The sequence below is a fragment of the Oratosquilla oratoria genome, chromosome 15 (genome assembly GCF_046742065.1).
Source record: "Oratosquilla oratoria isolate Oo_2021 chromosome 15, ASM4674206v1, whole genome shotgun sequence".
NCBI lineage: Eukaryota > Metazoa > Arthropoda > Malacostraca > Stomatopoda > Squillidae > Oratosquilla > Oratosquilla oratoria.
This window is the reverse complement of record NC_134791.1, coordinates 12521645-12549144: the sequence shown is the minus strand read 5'-3', so window position 1 is coordinate 12549144 and position 27500 is coordinate 12521645. Positions and strand designations below refer to the sequence as shown.

Below are 27500 nucleotides of genomic sequence, written 5' to 3'. Positions count from 1 at the left end.
ACTCAGGAATATTTTCAAATATTTCTAGAATTTTCCAATAACTTTTGTAAAATTACCAGTCTATGATATTCTGGGCTCTCTTTTTTCCTTCTTAAATCGGGGAGCTCCTGAGATGATATTCATTCGTCGGTCGAAATTAGGTTTACGAATATAATTTCCCACGGGAAAATTGTTTGCTTTCTATTTCTTTCACGACGTTGGGATACCAGCTATCAGGCCAGGGTTTTTATTACCCTTCAACCTTTGTACGCTATTTGCACTGCCATTTGCCTCTCTCTTGAAATTAAAAGAATATTAACTCACGCTCACGTGTCTGCTAAGCGTTCATTCAGAGGAGTTTCTGTTGTGAGTATAGAACGAAGTGTTGTTTTGCTTTACTGTATCAAACATTTTTCTTATAAGTATTTTCATTTTTAAGAATTATTTTAAATACCGATATGTTTGTTAATTCATACTTTGTGAGTCTTAAATTACGTGGGAAAATTAGTACAGTATGGTGATAGTTCTTCATGACGATGTAGTAGTATGTATCCCCTATGATACAGAGTCTGATTCACGTTAAAGTACAATTTGTATGGATTACGAAGTATTACCAGAATTGGCCCCAGTTTCAACTTTATTGACCTCTGGTGACTTTTACTAATCCTGGTTTTTCGTGCACTTAGAAAGGAGATCACGACTCCAGGTCAAGCTAGGTGTTTTTTTTTTTTTTTTTTTTTTTTTTTGCCAAAACTGAACACCTTTATTTTACAAAAGAATTTACCTGCACTTTAACTGTAACGCTAATGCGCGTTCGATTTTAATACTACTCCGTGAATATAAATCCTGTTAACTCTATAAAAAGCTGCTGCCTCTTTGCTTAGACTGACCGTGCAGATGTAACAAAGGTGACGGCTTTGGTCTAAGGTGAAGACCCACTGTTGCAGGCTCCCCTCCTTCTCTTTAAAAGAACGTTTCAATATGAACAGCATACACGCTCACAATCATGTGCACGTTGCTCCGTGCTGTTTATGGGCGCCTACATTCACGCATGAAAACATTTGGGGACATTGCACAATAAAGCCCCGCGGTTGCTTTGTGGCCGAGGGATAATTAAGTGTTTTGTGTGTGCGTTGCGTGTGTGTGTGTGTGTGTGTGTGTGTGTGTGTGTGTGTGTGTGTGTGTGTGTGTGTGTGTGTGTGTGTGTGTATGTGGGCGTGTGTCTGTGTACCCGCGCGTGTGTGTGTGTGTGTGTCTGTAGACGCCCGTGCGTGTGTGTATGCATGTGTGTGCGTGTGTGTGTGTGTGTGTCTGTAGACGCCCGTGCGTGTGTGTGTATGCATGTGTGTGCGTGTGTGTGTGTGTGTCTGTGTGTATGTGTTTGTGTGTGCGTTTGTTTGTGAGTGTATGTGTTTGTGTATAAGTGTTAGTCCATGTGTGTGTGTATGTGTGTGCTTGCGTGCGTCTGTGTGTGTGTGTGTGTGTGTGTGTGTGTGTGTGTGTGTGTGTGTGTGTGTGTGTGCGTGTCAGTGTGTGTGTGTGCATTTGTCTGTGTGTTTGAGTTTTTTGCGTGTATGTGGCGCTCAGTCCCTGTTTCTGTCGGGCAAAGACAATTTTTTTTTATTCTCTCCATTTTGCGGTGGGATATTGTGTCTGCCATTCCTTCGATCTCTTCCTCTTTGCATCGTGGTTCATTTACAAAGGATTACAATGGTGGAGCATGCCGACAGGAGACCTTTTGTTCCATAGCTAGGTCGGATACGAAAAAAAAATTCTAATGATAATAAATGAATAAATAAAAACTATAATAATGCAAATAACAAATAAAATACATAAATAGATGCATAGGTACAGTTAAATAATAAAAAAACAGGTAAATAGTAAATAATAATAAATTGACATATAACTAATAATAAATGAGAATCAAACAGACAAATGATAACAAAACAAAAACAAATAATATAAAATAAATTATAATCATTACAGCATCTTGCTTAGGTGTTTATCTAAATGATTCCTAAAGCTTCGAACTGAACTACAATGCACTGCCTCTGCAGGAAGCTTATTCCATTCATTAACTACACGGTTGGCGAAGTTGTTTCTACCCACTTCCAAATTGAATCTATTTCCGGACAGTTTGAAACCATTGTTTCTTGTCTGATTCTCATTCAATGTGAAAATTTTGTCACTTTTGATGTCAATTCCCTTTAGAATTTTAAAGACCTGTATCAAGTCACCTCTGAGTCTACGCTTTTTTTAGGGAAAACAGATTCATATGTTTTAGTCGATTTTCGTATGATTTATTTTTGATATTTGGAATCAGTTTTGTGGCTCGCCGTTGTACTTTTTCCAGTCTGTCAATGTCTTTAATGAGACTCGGTGACCATACGGAAACAGCATATTCCAAATGTGGACGAACAAACGGTGTATATAGCTTGTTAATGAGTGATGGACTTTTGAAGTCAAAAGATCGCGCAATCAGTCCTAGAATCTTATTTGCTTTCTCAGAGGCTGAAATATACTGCTTGGATGATTTGAGATCGTTACTGATAATTACGCCGAGATCTTTTTCACTATTCACTTTTGTTAACGAATTTCCAAATAACTTGTAATCGTGCTTACTGTTATTTTTACCTATGTGCATTACCTTGCATTTACTTGTGATAAATTTCATTAGCCACTTTTCAGACCATTGCTGTAATTTATCTAAATCTTCTTGAATATGTAATTAAATGAAGTGATCATTTGCCATTCCGCACAGTTTTGTATCATCAGCAAATTTGGAACCAGTAGATTTTAGTCCATGGTCTATATCATTTATATATACTATGAATAGAAGTGGCCCAAGAATGAAACCCTGAGGAACTTCACTTGTAACATTTTTCCATGTAGAAGTTTTTCCATTTAAAACAACTCTCTGTTTTCGATCATTCAACCAATTACTAGTCCAACTTAATAGGCTACCACTTATTCCGTGTGAAGCTAATTTAGTAAGTAGTCTTTCGTGGGGTACGGTATGAAAAGCTTTTGTAAAGTCTTGATATATTGTTTCTTTTGTCATAATTCGAGATAACTCTGTTGTAGAATTCGAGTAAGTTAGTCACGCAAGAACGTTTCCGTCTGAAACCACGCTGGCTATCATTTATCAAACGGTTACTTTCTAAATGATATTCGATAGTATCTCTGATGATAATTTCCATTATTTTTCCTGCGATTGAAGTCAAACTTATAGGCCTATAGTTATTTGGTTTCTTTTTGTCACCTTTTTTGAATATGGGAGTAACATTAGCTAGCTTCCATTCTCTTGGAACATCTTCGGATATGATGGATTTCTAGAAAATAATTTCTAATGGAACAACAATCTCATTTTTCATTTCCTTTAAGATTCTTGGATGCCAACCATCAGGCCCTGGTGTTTTATTAACTTTGAGTGTCTATACACTTTTTGTATATTTTCATGTTAAGTTATACCAGACAATTTATCTTATTGTTAAAGAGGGAAGGAGGCAATGTTTGTCTGAATTTGGTTTTATTACATAAAGACTCCATGCAGACCAGAGACTCCAACTTTAGCTGGCTGGTGTTACTTTGACCAAAAACACATAATTGTAATCTATTTTCAGCTCTTTGGATTTTGTTTTAGAACATCTGCTCTACTCTCTTATCCTTTTGAATAATATTGTACAAAATAAAAGGCAGCGTTCATAGTATTTGTGTGAGAAGGATATTTTAATTTTTCTCTTATATCAATACAAAAGTTGTTTTTGTCTTTGGAGAATCAGTTGTATTATTCTTTTTATTGCTTAACCTGGTTCTTGTGAGTTGTGTGAATGAATGGGATCAGGTATATTCCTATTTTTTTAAGCCTTTGAGTTTTGCGTACTAAGGTATGAATAGGTTAATCAAATAGAACAGCTCTCGGTAATGTTACATTTATCGTCTATAATCATTTATATTTTAATCATAATTCATTGTTTGAATTAGCCCTGCCATGCCGTTGCGTTTTTTTTTTTTTTTTTTTTTTTTTTATCACGGTTTAATTTAAGCGTTTTTTGTCTTTTTTATTCGATTTATTTTCTAGTTTTTTTGTTTTTTTGTTTTTGTTTTTTTTACTCCGGCTGAAGTGTTCTTTTATGTCAGTCATATTTTTTTCGCCTGATTTTTTACAGTCTCACTTTTGAATTTAGTTTTTATGACTTTTCTTGTGTTCATTCTTCCTTTTTTAGGTGAGTTAAATGCATTTCCACCATGATGTCTTGGGCCCTCAGATGTCTTCTGACGCCCTATTTTAATGATCCTCCTCCCGTCTGCAACATTATGTTGACAACTTATGGGCGGACGTGCGCAAACGCCCCACCATGGCTGGCGCCTTCACAGTTTAGCGAGACAGCTTCCAATGACTTTTGCGTCTCGCAACTTTTTAGGTCTCTCTCTCTCTCTATCTATCTATATATCTATCTCTCTATCTATCTGTGTGTGCGTGTTTGTATGTGTGTTTGTGTGTGTGTGTGTGTCTGTTTCTCATGCCGTACGTTTCCATCCTTTATCAAGAATGATGATTTTGTTTTCGCGTTCAAATGTTTAAGGGGTTTTTGTTCACCCAAAGTTTTATAAGTTTTCATCCAAAATTCGTAAGAAACGTCATATTAAATAAAATTGTTTGTGTCGCACACTCTAGATTATTTGATTTCAGACAATATAATGTAGATGTGGAGTAGCTGAAAGAAGTGTTGATCGATTGAAACCCGGTTTCAGGCTGGACCTCTTACCCAATGCTGCATAATGAGATCGTTGCCGTCTCGCAATAAAGCCTATACATTGCGACACGGTGTTAAAAGGGTTATTCCAACTTAAAGGAAACTGGGCAGGGGAGTAGAAATACTGATCAATATATTTTGTTTTGCTCTCCGTGTCATGTTTACAGTCTGGGCTTCCAGCTACTTTTTACGTCTGCATGGAGCGGATTTACCGGGCTTAGCTGGGTCTTGATGAAAGTTTGATTATGCGAGTCTTCGGAAGCGCCGTGAACCATCCGGTCGTAAGCTGCGCCGACAAACGTTTTTCTATCTAAAGTTTTTGTATAACTACTAGGATATAGGAAGAGCCCTCTTTGCAATTTCCTTGCAACGGGTGAGCCAGTATTATCCATCAAACTTTACACATCTCTCACCAAGCTGAGTTGAGTAGTCCGACCCGAGTTTCTTTTGGAAAGGACAAATGATCTTTGCCAGAAGATTCGTAAAACCAGAACTTTATTATTTTTATGAATTATTATTATTATTATTATTATTTTTTTTTACAAACACTCGTTTATCGAGTCTATCAGCCTATATTTTGTTGAATAAATATCTGATTATCATTACAACAACAAGTCTGCCGGTCTGAGCGTTGTGCAAATGTCGTTGACCAACGGACCCTCCCGGACGAGTCCCTCTCTGTCCTCCGGCCGCAACAAAAGAGAGACAGTTTCCTTTCAAAACATGGAGCTCTTTATTTCCTCTGCTACGTGCTTCCAGGTCCCCATTCCGTCGGTCCTGCTGGGCCAAAGGGTGCATTCATTTAGAGGCGGTGCAACAGCCTTTTCCCAGACCTTTAAACGACACGTATTTCCGGTGTGGACAGAAAGAAGGAAGAAAAAACAGTGGAGTCTAATTTTTAGTTCCTTTTCACATTCGTAATGACATGTAAAGCAGTTAATTTCAGCTTTATTGCTTCATTAAAGCGAACAGCTATTGCCGCCGCATGTTATGGGATTCGGAGAAGAAAAGATGACTTTAATCGCAGGGATCATTTTTCTGAATGTGTGTGCGGGTGTTTATTAGTTTGTTTGCATATGTGTTGGTATTTGTGCGTGCGTGTATGTATTTATGTATATATATATATATATATGTATATATATATGTATATATATATAATATATACAGTGTGTGTATGTGTGTGTGTGTGTGTGTGTGTGTGTGTGTGTGTGTGTGTGTGTGTGTGTGTGTGCGTCTGTGTGTGTGTATGTGTATGTTTGTGGGGGGGTGAGAGTATGTGCGCGTGTGTGTATGTGTGTGTGTGTACGCTTGTGTGTGTATGCGTGTGTGTGCACCTCAGTGAGATGCAAATTTCTTCGATCACCTGCGAACACATATTTGATTGAAAATGTACATTGGATTGAACTATTGTAACGAGTAAGAGAAACGTTCTGCCAAACAAACGAAGAAGTCACCCTGCGGAAATGGGACCGAGCTCAGCGGTGGGACAGAGAGAGAGAGAGAGAGAGAGAGAGAGAGAGAGAGAGAGAGAGAGAGAGAGAGAGAGAGAGAGAGAGAGAGAGAGAGAGAGAAACTTCCGAACAACAAATGCATATTCATGGATGGGGGGTCTCCGAAAGCAGCGGAAGAAATGCAACGGGAGACGTGTGATAAAAAGGAAAAGTGAAACTAGGAGAAAGAGAAGCATCAGCTCAAAGATAAAACTGAGATTTGCTTTTCCCTTCGCAGTGTGGCCCGGCTGGCCCGGCAAATAGACGGCGACAGTGGCGATAAAGGCAACTACCATCGCCACAAACAAACAATACCGCCACCAAAACCTCCATTTCACGACCACTAACTGCACCACAGCCATCACATCACCGCCACAGCCACCGCTACTGCCACTGCCGCCATCTCAGCCGCCGCCGGTGCCACTCCGGAGTAGCCACGCTGTGGCCGGGCATCCCTTGTGGCTGGCTGGGCTGCGACAGGGGCAGCAGGAAGGCGCCAGACCAGTGTGGCGAGGGTCAACAACCGAATCATACGAAATATACAAAGTTATGGATGAAGAAGAAGAAACGAAAACGAGCAAATGTATCCATGATTGTGAAAACAAACCTGTCTGGCAATCAGTCATCGTAAAATAGTTGGCAAGGAGAAGGAGATGGGAAGAGAAGAAGGGAAAAATAAAAGATAAGGAGAAGGGGAGAAACAACCCTCAAGAGGACAAAGCTTTTCTAAAGGATTGGAAGACTGTTTCTTCTTTTAAGAGCGGGAACGGCTGGGAAGAGTGAAGGTCGAGAGAGGTGAAAACGCCCTTGCTGACACGAAGGAAGAACACGAAGAGTGCCAAGCGCGTACGCACGGCTTCATACATCTCGAGATCACCAAATTCTCCGTAAAGAAGGTTGAAGCTTAATAAGGTCGTTTGAATATACAGCATTTGTTGAAGGAACATATAGACCCGTGAGTTTGCAGGAATATACTAAGTCGCAGACGGTGTAAAGGAATTTACTGACTCAAGTTGAGGCCTGCAAGAAAGAGAGAGTAATGTGAGAGAAAAGAAAGGGAGGAAGAGGCAGGTTTCACAAGGATGACCACTGGGAGAGAATAAATGTTCTTATAGACAAAGAAAACGACGCGAAGGAGAAGTGAGATCAAACAAACAAAGGTGGGGAAGGAAAGGACGAGAGGGGACGGTCGTTTGGGATGACGTGTGAGAGGAGGGAGGGAGGGAAGGAGGAAGGGAGAAAGGGAGGCAAAGAAGAAGAGAAAGAGGGAGGGGGACGAAGTGCAGACTCCTGATGGGCAAGAGAATGGAAGAAGGGAAAGGAGACGAGGGACAGCAATTGAAGGGGACAAGAATGTTTCACGTCGCCATTGCTCTATTGGGTAATTGCTAAACTTTACCCTTCCTGTCTCAGTCTCTAGTTTAGTGCTTTCGTGTTTTCGGGCGGACATGCTCGGCGAATAACGTGACTGCAGCCCCAGGCATGCATATGCACACGCATGTACATACAAATTTACACACACGTATTCACACGCACACATTTACACGCTCACTCACACATCCATACAGACATGTTCACACACACACACACACACACACACACACACACACACACACACACACACACACACACACACACACACACACACACACACACACACACACACACACACACACACACTTATACATGCGGAGATGCAGAGAACTAATCAAATATACAATTCTATAGTAATAGAATATTTGAATTTTTGTTACCTTAGTATACATTCATCCTTACAAATTAGATAATTATTCAGGTGCCTTTTTTAAGTTATGCGTCTCATCAGTAAGAAGCCTCTTCTAACCCATGCGTTCTTTTCTCTTGTTACAGGTGGTGCTTGTGTTTATTCTCAGTATTGCCTCTCTCGTCATCTACTTCATTGACGCTTCTAAGTAAGTAAAGGGTTAAACCCGCTCTCCGTTTTCTGTTTGTTTCCTCCCAACCCAGGCCGCCCATGATCTTGTACTTCTTTTAGTCTCTGACTTTGATTTTAAAGAGCAGTTTTTTCCTTATTTTCTACACATATGAACACCTATAGCCCTAAATATTTTTCCTTTTTTACATCTTGTTTTTAATTTTTAATTTCTAGTCAATATGATATTTTTTTCTTCCGCTCTTAATTATAACTATTTTGTCACGGTTCCTTTCGCGCTCCATCAATAATCTTGTCTCCTTACTTCATGAATTCTAATGTATTTTTTCTTCTAATTAATCTGTTTCTATAGCCAGCCGCCATCTTTGCTGACGCCATATATAACGTTCTAATTCTCAACCTGCCGCCCGCTTACACCACAGTTTCTGTTGCCATTAATCTCTCTCTTCAGTATTAACCAATCGTTGGGTGACTCACTGTTGATATTAATATCTTCTTTCAGCGCTCATGGTCTTCTAGTTGCCGTGTGTTTTTTTTTTCTTTCTTTTTGTGCCCCATAGATCGCCGCACGTGGTACTCTTTATTAACTGATCAACCTTTCCGTGACTGCTTCTAATCCCTCTGGCTCCAGCTCTCACATCTGCTCTGTCGCCAGCCCCCGTCTTCCCTAGGCAGGAACAGCTCCGTCCTGCGGACATAATGATGCCTCTCTCTTTTAAGTTCTTGACTCTTCCTCTGCAGTCAAGTTTCGCACAGGGGAACCTCCTGTATAGCAATCCGCAATTAGTGCTGCCGCCTCAGTCGATGCCGCCATCCAGAAAGCCGCTTCTACGATAGTACATTTGCTACTACTGTTACTAATACTTTCACTGTGACTATTTCTGGTGAATGTTTTCCTAGCTCTTTTACTAATGCTTCTGCTGAAACTATTTGTTCTAGTAACATCGGAGGTACTGAGGCCATTATCTCGACGTTACTTTTGCCACAGCTGTTACTATTGTTTATTTTCATTCTGCAACTAATCCTGCACCCTCCACGGCTGAATCTGATGGTGCTGGCACGGCTGCTGTACTCTGAAGGGCATGAGCCCCTTTACTCCCACTCCCACCACCATCACTGTCCTTACCAACGACCGTGATTACCGTGTTCAATCTTTCTCAGCCACTACTACTACTCTTGATCCTGTTATCATCGCTGCTGCTGCTGGTGATACTAATATTACTACTACCATTACTACTACTACTACTACTACTACTACTACTACCATTACTGCTGCTACTACTACTACTACTACTGCTGCTGTTACTACTACTACTACTACTACTACTACTTCTACTACTACTACTACTACTGCTACTACTACTACTACTACTACCACCACTACTATTGCAACTATTACTACTACTACTATTACTATTGCTACTATTACTATTACAACTGCTACTACCACCACCACTACTACTACTACTACCATTACTACTACTACTACTAATACTGATACTACTGCTACTACTACTGCTACTACTACTTCCACTACTTTTACTACACCACTACCGTTACTTTTATTACTGCTACCACTACTACTACTACCATCACCGCCCCGCCACTACAACTTATAAAACTACTATTGCTTGTACTACTAGTAGTGCAACAGTTCATTTTACTACACTTTGGCGCTCTTACTGAATCTACTACTACTGCCATTGCTACATCCACGTATATTGTTATTGTTTTATTTTTTTAGCTGTTTATTTTTTCACCTGGTATTGGCGCTTTTACTTCCACCACCGTGACTAATATTTCCACTACTGTTATCACAGCCGCTGTCGCTTCTAACTTTAGTTGTATCAGTACTAATAACGCCACTTTTGTATGTGTCTGTCGTCACCGGTGAATGTGGTCATCAATTTTGTTCTTAGTAGTAGTAAAACTCGTACGCCCTCGAACCATCTGCAGACCGCGTTGCTTTGCGAGCGCCCGCACCTTAAGTCATGCCAACTGCTGAGGTACGCTCTCCACCTCCCCCTCCCATCCCACTCACGAGCATCACCCGTTTTCTTCCGCATTAACACCTCCCTCCAACCGACCAACAAATTTTAATGTTTTACCGAGGTATTTGAATACCTTAACCCGTCACTTATTGTGAAAAACTTCGGAGATTCTGTTTAGGCAAGACTCAGACTTATACTATTCTGTTCAGGAAGGAGACTGCTCTACCGAAACGTCTCTCTTCACAGGAGCCGGAAGGCCAAGTAGCACATATATGTCTGTTAATATATATATACATATATAATAAGTACAATTATACGGCTTACTGACACAACATATTCCAACTGTCGAACACTAAAACAATGGATACTAAACAAATTAATTAAAACCAAACACTCACTCACATATAAATGTTAAAAAATATATATATCGTAAAACATAATATCTTTAAGAAATTTTAAAACGTTGACATTTTGGAGCCGTTGTCCCCTAAGATGTCTATTATTTACTTGTTTGATAGTAAATACCGTTCGATGAACAGAAAACGCAGGGCATTTAAATAAAGTATGTTTGATGGTAAAATAAAATTGTCAAGTGGGACATCGAGGAGCGACCCTCTCAGCTCCAATTGCCATAAAAAATTTAAGAGTGAGATGTGGATGACCTATGCGAAGACCATGTTAGGGATAGATAGAAGAAGCCTGTCTTTAACCAGGACAAAATCTATGAAGTACGTCACTGCTTTAATCCTTTCAAAACAGTGACAATCTTTATTTTAATTATTTTATTCTGATAAAAATCAGAGATATTGTTCGGCTGAGGAGGCGAACACCAGCCTCAATGGAGTCTCGACTGATCGAGACCCTTGTCAGGTTAGAGTTAACCTTTCATTTGCAAAAGACGATGATTATGAAATATAAAATAACACACGACAGTGGCGCGAAACAGTCCCTTTGAATAGAATTAATGGTAGTTTGTAATACATCACAATAATGCTAATTTCGTAGAATCATCGCGCTACCGCGTTGACTTCGAGGCACCAGAGTGGACTGTTGTATCCGCGAAAGGTGGCTCCGTTGCGGGCATTTCTCCCTCTTGGGTCCTCGGTGCCCCTACCCCGGCCCCGCGCCTCCTGCCGCACCCTGCCCACTCCGGGAGCCCTCCGTGCCACCTTGCACCAGCTGCGGCCACAAATCACGCTGCAGGCACCAACCAGCTGGTTCGGAGGATTTCCCAACCGTGCAGATGTGACTCCGGCAGCGAATTCTTTGGACCACAGACTCGAGTTTAGGACACTGAACCATGGGATTCACAGGAGTTGTGGCCGTTAGAATACCACGTCAGACTATACTGTACATTGCCAGTGCTGGAGTCTCTCCCTCTCTCTCTCTCTCTCTCTCTCTCTCTCTCTCTCTCTCTCGCTCTCTCTCTCTCTCGCTCTCTCTCTCTCTCTCTCTCTCTCTCTCTCTCTCTCTCTCTCTCTCTCTCTCTCTCTCTCTCTCTCTCTCTCTCCCTCCCCCCCCTCTCTCTCTCTCTCTCTCTCTCTCTCTCTCTCTCTCTCTCTCTCTCTCTCTCTCTCACACACACACACACACACGCACACACACACACACACGCACACACGGGCGCGGGCGCACGCATAAATATATGAACAGAGACGATTTTTTTTTCACTTTGTACAGTAAATTAAAGATAAATGAATAAATTAATAAGTAAAAAGCAACGGACTGGGACAGGATGAGTGAGTAAATAAGAAAGAACGAATCATTTGGTAATGTCCGCGCCAGTAATTCTACCTTTGCTCACGTATTTACATGCAAAGGGTGGAATCCGGTTGCACTGAGAGGCCATTAGTGCACCTAAAAGTGTATAGGGTGTCGGCCTCATTCCTGCTTCTGTTCTCCTCTGTACCCTCTGCACCAGGTCTTCTTTTGTAGTGTTTTTCTGATGAGAGATGAAGGAATTGCCGCCCCCGCTTGTTTGGGGGCGGGCGCGCAAGGGACAAGACTGCCGACTAATAAGGCTGGTGGGGGTCGGGGGAGCAAAGCGAGGGGAAGGAAGGCCTCATCATGCCTCGGATGCTTTATGCCGCTTGAAGCTCTGAGATGCAGTCGCACTGTTAAGTGATGTCATTAGTTTTAAAAAATCTCGTTCACGATATTCAATATATGCAGCATAGTTTCGTTCCTTTGTATACATAGAAACTTCTTACATTTTACGAAATACAGACGCACAATTTTTTTTCTCGATTAATCGAAGTACAGAATTAGCACGAGTACATGTGTTCACATATGCTAGTTATGTCCGTGTTCAGTGTTACAAGATGCCGTTACCTGTGTGGTTGATGCCCTATTGCTCAAATTGTGCTATAAAGAGTTTATGTAATGATGATGGCATTTTTAATGACGCCAGCTTTGGAAACCTTTTACATCAAAGACAGTTTGATTATACAGGTGGCTGTAAATTGGAGATTCTTGAAAAAGATGTAAAGGATAACGAGCACAGAGACGACCAAAGTGTTACTAACGCCCTCATCACCCAAGTAATGGTACCAAGATCACGACAATCTCCGTAATTATAGTCACTAAATTATCAATAAGAAAGCTTCTGTCGATAAGAATAACGATAGCAATTGTTATGACGGACGGTGCAGAAGCTGATATTTGTTACAAGAAGTGAGATCTGCGAAAATCATTGGGTACTTGAAAAAAAGAAGAGGAAATAGCAACAGCTCTGATAAAAACGAGGGGGATAATGATAGATAAGAATAGGTATTATAATTGTGGCAGTATAAATCACGTCTTTGTTGATGAGAAACTCAACACTTGGGACCGAAGTACTGATTAGCTCTGATTTCTTTCGGGAAGTAGCGATTCAGAGAGGCAGGAGAGCAAATCAGTCTTTATCAAGAGAAAATAACCAAAATTATGTTGATTTAGGCTATCAACTTGAAATATGAGAACAGGTATTTGAAGTCTAATTCTATAAAATTACGTAAGAACGTAAGAATGAAAGAGGGTACAAGAGACCATAAGGCCTATACCAAGCAGTTTCATGCCCATTGTCACCTATCATCCCCATCCATAAAGTTATTTAACCTTCTTTTAAAATAACCGATAGTTTCAGCGCTCAGTACAGTCCATTGGTATATCAGTTCTTGCTTACTTCCTTCTTGAATCTAAATTTGTCCAATTCAAATCCATTACTGCGAGTCCTGCCCTGTTGTCTTAATATGATGACTTTCTCTGCATCACCTTTATTAAAGCCCATGATCCACTTGAACACCTCTATTGGATCACCCCGCACTCTTCGTCTCCCTAAGGAATGTAGATTAAGGTGCTCAAGCCTGTAATAGTAAGACAAATTTCTGAGCCCATGTAACACTCTGGTCGTTCTCCTCTGTACTAATTCTAGTGACTTGATATCCATTCTATAGATCGGACACCAAAACTGTACTGCATAGTGAAGGATGGGTCTAAGTAACGCTAGATGGAGTTTGATAACTACCTTTCCACTTTTATTTGTAACCGTCCTAATGTTGCATGTGTCACTTGTGTTCATGGATGTTTACCACATGAGTGCAAGGTAATCTACATCTGGCAAAGTTGTGATGCAGCAGCTGCTTTTGTTTAAGCAAAAGACGACGATACCGACAGGGAACGAAACAAGACTCTCTTAACGTATTGATAAACGAAAGGTTGTTCAAACTTTCAGACCTCAGATTCCATATATGTGTTTTCTTATCAAGAAGATAGCATATTAATTACGTAGATATATGCAGTTTTTTTTTTTTTTTTTTTTTTTTTTTATCTAGACTAAGGGTTCAGGGTCTGCCGAGGAGGCACGAGGGCAAATTGGCCATTACCGGGTGCGACCGCCCTCGTGAGCTGTGAAGGCCTGAGGACGCGACGGGGCCGCCTACCCGCCTGTGCGCCCCTGAATAAACCGTCGACATTAACATATTTTGAATTATCCTCATAGCCGCATCATTCCAAGAACCTTATAACCACACACGCGCAAACACACACACACACACACACACACACACACACACACACACACACACACACACACACACACACACACACACACACACACACACACACACACGACTCGATGGCGCTGTGATAGAGTTCCCGGCTGCCACTACGGCGGTCCGGGTTCGAATCCCACCCAGGGCTGAAATAATTTCAGTATCGCTGCGCTGCGAGTCGTTACTCTAGCTCTCGTGGGCGGGGAGTTGGGTGTGTGTGTGCGTGTAAGGTCACAGCATTACCCATAGATCGGTCATATATGAGCTCTAAGCTCTCTTCCGAAAGGGAAATAGCTATCGATCATGAATCCAACATGCGATCCAAGACCATGGTGAATCACACACACACACACACACACACACACACACACACACACACACACACACACACACACACACACACACACACACACACACACACACACACACACACACACACACACACTCACACACACTCATGCACACACACTCACGCACACACACATACATACACACACACACACACACACTCGTGCACACACACACACACACACACACACACACACACACACACACACACACACACACACACACACACATTCTCTCTCCCTCTTTTCTCATTCCCTTGCACACACACATTCACACATACTCATGCACACATTTGTCATCGTTTACATCCATAAATGATGGCTTTCACGACATTCATTACTTTTTCGTCACTTGAACGCTAAAATGTGCAATGACCATAACTTCATTTTACCTTCTTTTTTGACATACTATAACTATCGGGACGATTCCTCACATGTCTTGAAATGTTATGTGTATATCCTTTTATTTAGTATGAGATAAGACTAATCCTAAAAGGATAGTTGCTGTGAGATACACGAAGTAAGTCCATTGGCTGTATGTTCAGTAATAGTTTTGCTCTGGCGGTTCAAGTGCACCAAAACTTAAATTTTGAATGATCTTATACGACATGGGTGAAGCAGTACATCAGGAGTTTGAACGTAGCTAGATGGTGTGTGCATGATGACCTTCTTCGAATAGGATGTTTCAGACCCTTTGCATGTTCGTGAATTCCCGGCCAGCCAAAGAACGATCAGTGTACAGTAGTTCTACTTAGGGTTCTTGCTAGGTGAGTCACCGCTCGATAGGTGCTTGCCGCTGATGAAGGACCAAACCCTCCTTCTACGAGTACCTGTAGCATTCGAGCCACTTTCCCTTGTCTGTTTCTAATATATGATGCACTTAATTCACTTTTTTCGCTGAGCTGTAAAGTTAGGTACCAACGTGTGTCGCATTTTACAGCTTTCGAGTACTTCGTCCACCTCGTATCGAGTTTCGGGGGGACCGTTAATGAGAGGGAGACATGCAAGGCACAAGAGGAATGGCAGTAATTCTCATGTTTTGTCACGAACTCATCCACTTCATCTTTGTAACTTTTGTCGTCGGGTCTATGACTTTCGTTTTCATGGAGATTTTGATCATTATTCACTCTCAAGTCTGGTCAGCTGCTTTTCAATAGGACAAAGATGAAATATTGCATTGCCTATTCAATATGGTCCTTTGTTCGAAATAGCTTCCTCCACTCCCCTTTTCATATTCTTACTTTTCTGAAAGTCTTTCACTGCAGATAATGCTCTCAAACAAGCCCTTTATCTCAATATTTCACAGACAGAGAGAACCTTCCTCACATTACCCTCAATTATATTTGGTGGCGAGGTCCCGCCGCCTCATCCTCCCGGCGCCCCCTTATCGATATATGCTTGGTTGACTGAAAGTTTCAAGAACCCTTCCGATTCAGTCGATTTCAGCGGCCATGCTAGCTATTATAGTTGGGTCTGATGTTGTGGCTCCGCTCCTTTGTTTCCAACGAGGAGCCTGGACCATTCTTGCATTACGGTGACACCTTTGACATTTTATGTTCTTTCTGATACCAGACAGTTTTATTGAACTCAGGGCAGGGCCTCGACAACGCTCCTTAGTTGACCTTCTTAATTAACTTCTTTGCTAGGAAATGTGTCATACACAGCAGAATGGCGACAGGAATGATAAAAGTATAATTGCCACACTGTACTGGAGGGTTTAATGTGGAAACTCGCATGATGCCGCGTCCATAAAATCAAAAGTATGTAATTTCGTTTCACCAATACAGAATTGGGTAATTGGATGACAGAGTTTTGTCCTCATTTGTTGGCGCACGCCCCTGCGCTCATTCACATGTCAAACAAAGTCTCCATCAGCGTCACTACGGCACATTACCCACACTGCCGCTCACATATGACTTCCGGTTGTCACAGTAGATTAAGCTCATTTTCATATTCCAGTTAGACTTTTCTATGACCATGCCGCCAAGAAATGTGCTAACAAAGTTACCCTGTGGTGTATATATATATACTATATATATATACTGTATACATATATATATATATATATATATATATATATATATATATATATATATATATATATATATATATATATATATATATGCTAATAAGAACACGGGTACGTGTGTTCACTTATGCAAAGTAGACCACTTGGAAAAAAGAAACTAACGAAGCAGAGCGCTTTCGTATATTACATCTTCAGTGCAACAAGTACTTGTTGCACTGAAGATGTAATATACGAAAGCGCTCTGCTTCGTTAGTTTCTTTTCCAAGTGGTCTACTCTGCATATATATATATATATATATATATATATATATATATATATATATATATATATATATATATATATATATATATATATATATATATATATGAGACCACTGGAATGGATGACAAGCAACCCTAGTGTAGAGATGAAATTAAATAAGGTCAGCTATTCAGTCACAGGTTGCATATCTGGGAATTTACTTGGAGCCAAAGCTCATCACTCTTCTATCAGGCATATAAGAGGTATGTTTATGGTTTCGCTGACACAAATGTTGTAATCAAGAAGGGTTATCATTTCCAAGAAGGTTTCGTAAACATTTATTGTATGATGTGAACACGATATTTTGGAAACACCAGGAAGCTGCGACATGGACGTATTCTTTCAGATTCCCACACTGAAGGGAAAGACATTGTTTCGACTCAAATCAGATCCGTTGAGCTCTCGGCCTCGACTTCGAAGGGATCCATTTGTCTGCATGTCTGTCTGTGAAACCCGTGTGGCCTCGGCTGGAGGCTAATCCCCATGATGAAGTTGCCGTCCCAGCACCCTAAGACAGAGGGATCGAGAGCATCTTGTGCGGGAGGAAGGAACCCAGCGGAATCACGAGCTTGTCCGTCCTCCTCGCTCATTTCCTGGAACTGCGGATGACGGAGGCGCTCGCGTCTCTCTGCATCACCTAACCCCCCCCCCCTCCAGCAATTGTCTTTCAGCAGCCCCGGGAGGTTGGTTCAAACCGCGCGAAGACTTCCATCCACATATTAATCCTTTTAACACCGATGCGTCGATGCCTGATTTCAGATTTTTTTTCACACTACATTATTTTTAAGCTGAGGAAAAGATATCTTTGTAAGCATAGATGGGGTTTCGACTGTTGATAATGCCAGGAGCTTTTCATTAATCCAAGGTGGAGGGGTGGGTTGGGGATCTTGGAACTAAATGACATTGTGACCATGGATAACGTTAGATGATTTGATTAAGTTGATAGCAGGAACTCTGGTAGGAAAGGGCTCATTGAATATTACACAGAACAAAGACCTATAGTGCACACCGTGGTGGTGAACGGGTAAATTGGGGGCAACTTTTATTTTTTTTTTCTCGTGTTTTCTTCTTGTAAAAATGTTGAAGAAAATATTTGAAAAGTTGTGAAAAAATAGTCATTTATAATCCGTTTGAGAGAGTTGACACTGGAGATAAATTTATTTAATTTGATAAAAAAAAAACATTAAATCCTTTTGGTTCTTGTGTGTACGCACATTATTTACACTAGGAAGTTTATGAGAAATAATGCGCAAAATACGGTCTCGTTTAATCAGAAAGTATCTTTACCAATCAGGAAATAGGAACAGATAGGGGGCGCTGCCTCCCTGCCAGGCTTTCGCGAACGAAGCATAGACAGTTTCATCATACAGTAAACAGGATTCCTGTACAATTCAGTGGCCGACACGCTTCACGTAAACTCTGTATATCCCTAAACGGCGGGGATTTTTTTCAATGATTTTTTCTGTCCTGCTCCGAACGATTTGATTCAATTGAGGCAACCCCTCCTATTCCCAGGCTTTAAGGTCAGCAGCCACTCTCGACTGACCCGTAGACAGTGAGAATCTTTCTTAACTAAACATTTTCTGGCTGCAATCAGGCCATTGTATTCAACTGAGGGAAAGTAAAAGAGATCCTTAAACTTCCATCAACCTTCCATGCACTTCGTCCATGTCTTCTCTTTTATTTCCTGAAAAGTTTATATAAGTTTCCTTATTTGAGTTTTTTTTTAGTATCCCGTGTCCTTTGTTTTCTTACGTGAATCGTATTTTAGCACATTAATTTCAACTGGTTATTAAATTACCCAAATTTATTGTCTTCATTTGATAGTTTATCTTTTCTTTCTTTGTTGTCATACAACAAATTGCTGACTAACTATATTTTTGTATGCTCAAGCTATTTATATGAAATTGATCATGTTCATCGGTAGTCAGTTTTTCCTTTTATTTCTCAACTTTACCTTTGGTATAATTTTCTCTTAATTTACGTGCTTTCTTTCATGAAATTGAAATGGACATTCAGTATCAAAATCAAACATCAGAATTTACACCGTGATAATAAAAGCATCATATATATATATATATATATATCCCCCCCAAAAAAAAATTCTATAGATATATTTTTGATGGATTTTGGATCGTCATTCTACTTCTTTCATTTCGTATCAGCCTTTGAGTAATTTTCCTGTAAAACATAATTTTACATTTCCTTTCATCCATCCAGGCTCAATCTGTACATTTCCTTCAATTTCTCTCAAGTCATTTTCTCTTCCATTAAGTTTCATGATTATGTCATCCCTTTCTTGTCGTCCTCTGGTGAATTTTCCTCCCGTTTCATTCATTTGCACAGTTGCATCTCGAGGCAAAACATTTCATCATCAACATTAATGTCTCCCTGTGTGCGATGAACCTCTACATGGGAATGTGCGAATGTGAATATGAGTTTGTGTGTGCATGTATACATAGACGTATTACATATACATGTGCACGTATACGTGAATGTCTACGTACACAAATACATACACATACACACATACACGTACACATACGCATACACAATTATATGTGCATGTACGTGTGCATATACGTCTATTTATGCACATACATGTATATATGCCAATGTAATATTTATGAGACAAAGACTGTTGTACAGTCATCTCCATGCTACCTTTCTTGAAAACAAGTCACCATCCATGCTTTCCTTTGGAGCTGCGGCCCCAAAGGGCTGACACTCGGTTTTCGGATTGAGCCTAATTATATCTATCAAATTCGACTGTTTTCTTTATTATTTCATGTAAGAAGAGCTAACAACCAATGACTGCTGTCTTATACTGCTACTATGAGCAGGTGATATAAAAACGGCCCCATACAAATACAACGCAGACAACAGTCTAGCGGTTCCTGCTGGAGGACTCTGAGGCCATTGCCGCCCACTGTGGGCATCCGGGATTCTATTAAGTTAAACCCGAGGCAAAAGTTGTTATCCTTGTGGATCATCCCTGGCAAGCCCCTAAATTGACAACTGACCCATCTTCACACCATTTTAAGGCAGATGCTACTTATTTCTTACATTCACATGTATATCCATACATATAGTCATATGTGTATATATATATATATATCATATATATATATATATATATATATTTATGTATATATATATACATATATATGCATATATATATATATATATATACATACAAATATTTGTATATACAATGTATAAGTATACATATATGATTTATATATATGCACCCAAACATACACACACACACACACACACACACACACACACACACACACACACACACACACACACACGCACACACACACAGTATATATATTCCCATATATAAATATACTGAATATCACACTATCGGAGGAAAGAAAGATATTTCAAGATACATATTGCGATCACTAACTGTGATCCTCTTCAGCGTTAAGAGGACCACAGTCAGCGATCGCAATATATATATTTTAAAATATCTTTCTTTTTTCCGATAGTGGGATATTTAGTCTGTTTTTACCAATGTGTTAGAACATTCACTCGATTGATATATATATATATATATATATATATATATATATATATATATATATATATATATGTGTGTGTGTGTGTGTGTGTGTGTGTGTGTATAATATATGTATATATATATATATGTGTGTATATACATATATATATATATATACAGTATATATATATATATATATATATATATGTGTGTGTGTGTGTGTGTGTGTGTATTCACTTGGTCTTTGGATCACGTGTTGGACTCGTGATCGACAGCTATTTCCCTCCTGGAAGAGAGCTCAGAGCTCGTAGGTCCGATCTATGGGTAATGCTATGACCTTGCACACACACACACCCAACTCCCCGCCCACGAGAGTCAGAGTAACGACCCGAGGCACAGCGATACCGAAATAATTTCGGCCCTGTGTGTGTGTGTGTGTGTGTGTGTGTGTGTGTGTGTGTGTGTGTGTGTGTGTGTGTGTGTGTGTGTGTATGTATGTATTTATGTATGTAAGAAAGATGACGGGTAGGGTGGTGAGGTAAGTACAGAGAACAGTTTGAGTTTTATATCTGAAATTTCGTTCTCTCCAGGACTTCTTCAGAGTACACCATGTACTCTGAATAAGTCCCGGAGAGGACGAAATGTCAGAGATAATACTCCAGCTCTCTGTGTTTACCTTGCCACTTATATATATATTTATATATATACATATACAGTACATACATATATATATATATATATATATGTATATATATATATATATATATATATGTATGTATGTATATATATAATGTGTATGTGTGTGTGGATTACTGTGCTGTCGTATGCATTCCTTATCCCTCGCATATACTTGTTTATTCGTGTATTTTTCACGCATTAGCAGCTCACAATTGCTCAAGTAAAGCTTGTTTGATATCGAGAAGGTTCTGCAATTTGACAGCTTCGACAAGTTTGCGCAACGCCAGTACCTCCAACAAATTTTACAGTTGAGAAGGCGTTTCCAACCCCTTCTTTGGGACGGCGTAGTGTGTAGATTTTAGTCTGCATATCCCAGACTGGTTTATTGTTAAGTTGAAGATAATTCGTATCATAACGTTAGTCAAAATCTCTTCTTCAGTAGTTTACGTCTCTGAAAAAGTGCAATAGATGAATTAATCAATATATAAATAAGTGAATAAATGTATAAATCAATAATGAATAATTACATAAATAAAAGATAGAATTGATAAAGTGCGCCACGTCTTGGAGCGATTAAGAACGATGATTTAGCTTTGCTGAGGGAGTTAGGTTTTAGCTAATGCACGCTTGCAATTTACCTTATGCCTATAAGTAGTACAAACACTTGCTCACCATCCTCACTCCAACTCTGCTTCTCTCTCTCTTTCTCTCTCTCTCTCTCTCTTCACGCACTCAGGTCACACAGCTCTCCTACAGCTCTGATGGCGGGGCACCCTCATTTTCCCGGCACATATCATTGATGTGGTCATAATGTTTTTTAATGCTTGCAGAGTGCGAATGTTTGGTAATATATTATCATCTATGATTTACGCCTTTTTTCTTTCCCACCTTTCATGTTTTTGAGTGAAGCTTCCCGTGCGTCTGTCATTTCTTTTACTTCTTATATGTTCACTAACATTCTTTGTCTGTTTTTAACATGTCTACATATGCTCCTGTCCCCCATGTACGTCCATGTATCTTCCAACGAAGGTATTCACATGTATATAACTCCGTAATGTCTTTTCCTCTTCAGTTAACATTACGTGTATTTCGCCTTCTAATTGTCACTGTGTCTGTCTACTAATAACGCTCTCTTTCTTTTTCCCCCCGATTCATACTAACGTGATGTCCACTCTACCCCCACCCATGCCCACCCACCCCACCCCTCCATCTACTCTGCCAGGACGAATATGTACCGATACTAGAGAACTCCGTGCCCACCAGACCCATCTCCCGCTGTATCCGAATGTGCCTTAACACCACGTGTGACGCCGTGGCCCAGATGTCCACATGTATCTTAATGTTATATATTTGTTCTCCCACATATCTAAATGTGTCCTCATATTACATGAATGATCCCGATTTTCATATATCCAAATGTGCCCCAACGTGGTAGATGTATCACCGTATCACGTAATACATTTCACTATTTTTTGAGTGTGCCCCCTCCCCTAATTTTGTAATTGATATGTATAAACCTTTCAGAATCTATGATTGCATTAATTGATGTCCCTGTATTTTATATAAAAGATTTCTTGAACATTTGTTTATATACATTTATACTTACATACTTTTTCTTCTCCCATTGTTGTGTTGAAAAAAGCTTTGCTTTACACAACATTTGTGTTCCACCTCATGACTAATTCTCTGCCAACATAATTAACTCTTTTTATCTTCTTGTCACTATATTCTACCTTATGTCAAGTGTTTTACTGTTGCTGCTTCTCATGACACAATGTTTCTCTTCTACTTCTTGCCCTTTTCATATTTTGCTTTTCTGATATTGTCATAAGTATGTTCTCAATTGTAATACCTTATATATGTACTGTATACTGTATTTTCTTAAATTGTGATGTCTGTATTCTTTCACTTATAATTATATGTGCTATTTCTCCTCTTCTTTTAATGCTCCTACCATTTCTGTCTTCATTATCTCTACACTCGAATCTTCTCTTCCTTTCAGTCTCTTTTTCCCGTAGAACCCATCATCAGCCAAGCATCGTCATTACTATCGTCGTAATCCTTGGATTCTTCGACCTCACCTTTCTCGTCGTCATTGCTGTCACCATCGTCATCGGCATCGTCATTGTCACTGATAATGTCATTTGCATTGCCATTGCTGTCATCGTCATATCAGTGTGACTGTCATCGATGTCACCAGTGTGATTGCCCTCGCCGTCACCGTCACCATTATCATAATCATCATCATCATCATCATCATCATCATCATCATCGTCATCATCATCGTCATCATTGTAATCGCCATCATCATCATCATCATCATCATCATCATCATCATCATCATCATCATCATCATCGTTATCGTCATCGTCAGCAGTAGCAGCACCAGCACTGCCATCATCATCATCATTAGCGTTATCATCATCATTATCATCATCATCATCATCATCACACCATCATAGCCATCATTACCTGCAAGGTGAACTTCAGCATCATCATTTTCCACCTGTCTGTTTTTATTTACATCATTAGCACTCATAAGACTCACCAGGGTTTTCTATTTCTTATCTATAAATACATTTCTTTTCCATATATGTATGTCCTTCAAAATTATTTTTGTCGACACTGCTTTCAACCCAGTTTTTTTCTCTCTATCTTTCTCTCTCTCTCCCTCTGTCTCTCTCTCCCTCTGTCTCTTTCTCTCTCTCTTTCTCTCCCTCTCTCTCTGTGTCTCTCCCTCTCTCTCTCTCTCCCTCTCTCTCTCTCCCTCCCTGTCTTTCCTGTTTCCCTCTCTAGCATTTGTGCTCAACTTGTTCCCCGTCTTCACCCGCTGCTGCTGCCCCTCCCCCTTATCCCCCCGGCCCCGTAGCGCCGATCTGCCCTCATCTGTTTCCCATCCTTCATCGTCTGAGAGCCGCCGCCACCTGGACGGGTTCCATGCGTGTGTTCCTTTGTTCCCGCTATCCCACGCCTCTCCTCCTCTCCCCAGCCATTTTTCAAGGCTTTTCTAACTAAACTTCCTTTATTTCTGGTTTATTTCATGTATGAATATCCTTTGTTTTCATTAATTATTCATATTCTGTGTTCAATCTCTTTTTGTATGTTGTCAAACCCTGTCTTATATCCTCATCGTGTCTTACTTATTTTATTTACAGCTTCATATTTCCCAATTGGGGATATACCCTGCCCTCCTGAATTTTGCTTGTATGTCTTTCATGTACTCTTTATTTATTTCGTCTTGTCCTTTATAATATTCAGCCTCTGATAACCCCACCATGTTTTTCTCCTTTCTGCACATGATAACTTATTCCATAGTTAATATATATTTATTTTTTTCCTTTCATAACCCCCCCTAAACACACATACAACCCTCCCCCATTCACGGAACCGAAGAGCTTCTAACCACGATTTTGCCAGATCACACACCCAGAATGTGGTGGTAAGAAGAATGTTGGCTTTCAGATATCAGATGAATATGCTGCATCCTTCTTAAAACGAGGGTCCGCTTGGAGGATCATCAATCAAAGCGTGGGCTTACTTTTCATTCATGATAAATGATTCGGGTCGGCCTCGGGGGACTTGCCTGTCAAGGGTCTTGTTGTGCACCACGACAGGTCATACATATTCAGCACCAGTGACCTTCGTCAGGTCCTTTCTCAGTGAAGAACCTCAGTGAGGGACTGTAGACTTAAAATTATTATCATTCATCCAACGGAGCCACATCCACGTCCGCCATAAAAGAAATTCTTTTTCTTAATCTAGATGAGCCATGAGCACCTCGACTCTCTAGATATTGCCACAGAAACGAAGAGAGTGGCCTGGAGGCGGCCAGAACAAGAGGAAAGATGCTACTCTTTGCGCATAGTTTCAACAATGGAATTGGCTCGCTCATGAAAGTGTAGGACAAACACTTCTCACGAAAACTAACTTGTTTTGTCCAAAGTTTTGGTAGTATTTCACCAGTTTCCGGATACTTCGAAATTCGCTCCGATTGGCTAGACATACAGTAGATGATGCCAGTGCATCAATACGAAGCCCGGAGAACGAGTCCACAGGACTACCAGTTGCTTTTCACCTGCCCCAGTTGCCCGAACAAAAGGGGGAAGTCCTCGGCCGGTGTCAAGTGCCCCTCGACATCTAGTCCTCACCCTTTTAGTATTCTCACTTCGTCATCAATCTCTCGGGAATTATGTGGCCCGGTAATGGGGCGACATCATCACGAGGCCCTTCAAAGGAAAGGTGTCTGGGAGCTTCTCCAGTCACTTGTTATGCAAATGTACTCGGATGATGGCAGAGCTGGAGAGAAGGGACAGATCCTTGCCGCAGTTGCTGGCTCAGCAGCTTAGATGTGTCCCCGCTGCAGAGCCGTATGCAGCCATTTGGTTTTTGCCTCTGATGAAACTTGGAAACCGGATTCTCTCTAGTGAAATGCCAATTCAGCTCAAAAAGTTTATAATTCCGTAACGCATGATAAACGATTGTATTTCATCAAAAGGTCACGCAGTTTCTCCAGCTACAGATTGAGGACAGGAGTGATTTATTTCTTATAAAACGTCGTTTTTCTCCTTGAGGAAGATGATGCAACACTCTGGCTTCTATTCCTCGTGGAAAAAGAGGGACCACGAAAACTTGATACTATGGTCTTTTTTTCGTGCCTGAAGACAACAAATCGACCTTAGCATATCCAGTGACCAATCTACATAGAATGCATGAAAGTTGGCAACACTGTCTTGATCCAAGTGCCACCCACTTCTCGCTTTGTTCTCAAAGCGACAAATCTGCCAGTCCCAGCTATCGCCCTGGTGTGGAGAACCACGTACAGTTCCATTCGTGGTTCGAATATCATGCCGGCAATTTCATTTCTGCCACAGAAGAATGCATATTTTCGTAAGCTGTTTCTTTTTGCGAGAACAAAATCTCTACACAAAGATTCAGCTCAGACTGAGAAAAGAATGAAAACATTAAAGGGTGTTTTGAGACAGCTTCAAGGAAAGGTCCTGTGGAGAATGGCAATATGTGCTGTCCAATCACAGACAGCGTACGACGCCTGGAATCAAGTGTGAGACCACTTAGGCGCGTTATTGTAAGCTTAAGACTCCTGTTCACATCTACCCCTCAAATTATGTTGAAGGAAACAATTTCAACTATGAGAAGCCCCCACCCCAACACCTCTAAGCTCCCCAACCTATCCTTTCCCTCCCCCCCCACCCAACCTTCCCTATTCACTCGCCTTAACACGTTCATCTGCTCTCATACGTAATATCCGTGATAGGCCTCTACAACTCAGTTTTTTCTTTTATTACCATCAAGACAAGCCGATTTACATTAACTTGGAGGATGTTCTCATTTAAAGCGATTGAATGTATGGTTATTTTTCCAAATGATGTTAAACGTACAGTTACTAAAAAACTTCATCTTCCACTCAATACCAAAGATGATAAAGAGATGAGGTTAAAGTGTCCTTTACTCCAACAAAGTTTTGTCACTAAAATCTGCTTTCCGATCATAACTGATCTCCGCAAAGATATTGTAACACGGCTAGTCACTCGCCTCTGACCTTGTAACCTCCTCACCTTCGACTTAGGCCAAATCCATCATCTGGGTTTATCGTGTTGCTTTTTTTTTTCATTTGCTCTTACTCCCTCATGCGCCCATATTCATTCTGCTTCTCACTCTCTCTCTCTCTTTCTCTCTCTCTCTATCTCTCTCTTTGTCTCTGTCGCTCTCTGTCTCTCTCTCTCCCTCTTTTTCTCTCTCACTCTCTCTCTATTTCTTTCTTTTACAGTCTCATTCTCTTTATCCTCCTCCATCTTTACTTTCTCTGTACGTATCCGATATGTTGTTTCTGTTTCTACATACCTCTCTAATATCCACATTCAAACAAATCCTCGTCCTGTTCTCTTATAGCCTGCTCTGACCAATACTTCAGTATCATATTTCATGACATATATTATCGTCTACATCCTACAATATAGGGTGTTTCTGTATCTAATCATGTATAATTTCCTAATGTGATATTTCTTTATTTTCTTACATGCCAACTTGTATGCGTGTTGTATATCCGCCAACCAAACCACGATTTCTCCTCTTGTTTCAGTATGTAAGTTTCTCTCCACGTTACGTCAGGTCAGTCTGTAGCGTTCCATCTAAATAGGACTATATAATGGTCACCATTAGTTTATTATCTAATTATGCATATGCATGCATATATGAAACACCACTCATATAAATAGATATTCTCACACTGACAAAGGACAAAAATACATGTCTAAGCACAGTTTCAAGCACAAGAGCACACGCACACAAGCCCTCACACACGCGCAATCACACATATGTACTCACACATATATGTACTGCAGACACATATGTATTCACAGACATACACATATACAAACATACACACACACACACACACACACACACACACACACACACACACACACACACACACACACACACACACACACACACATA

The 27500-nt window shown here is 40.4% G+C and overlaps 1 protein-coding gene across 3 annotated transcripts in view; it reads left to right on the top strand.

Annotated features, from left to right (window-relative positions):
* The window catches only part of slo (calcium-activated potassium channel slo), a 1028496-nt gene that overhangs the window by 395684 nt on the left and 605312 nt on the right, over positions 1–27500 (top strand). For all 3 annotated transcript variants that reach the window (XM_076198561.1, XM_076198560.1, XM_076198559.1), the window contains exon 2: positions 8096–8157. In XM_076198561.1, coding sequence (XP_076054676.1) covers positions 8096–8157 — 62 coding nt within the window. The remainder of the gene's footprint in view (positions 1–8095; positions 8158–27500) is intronic.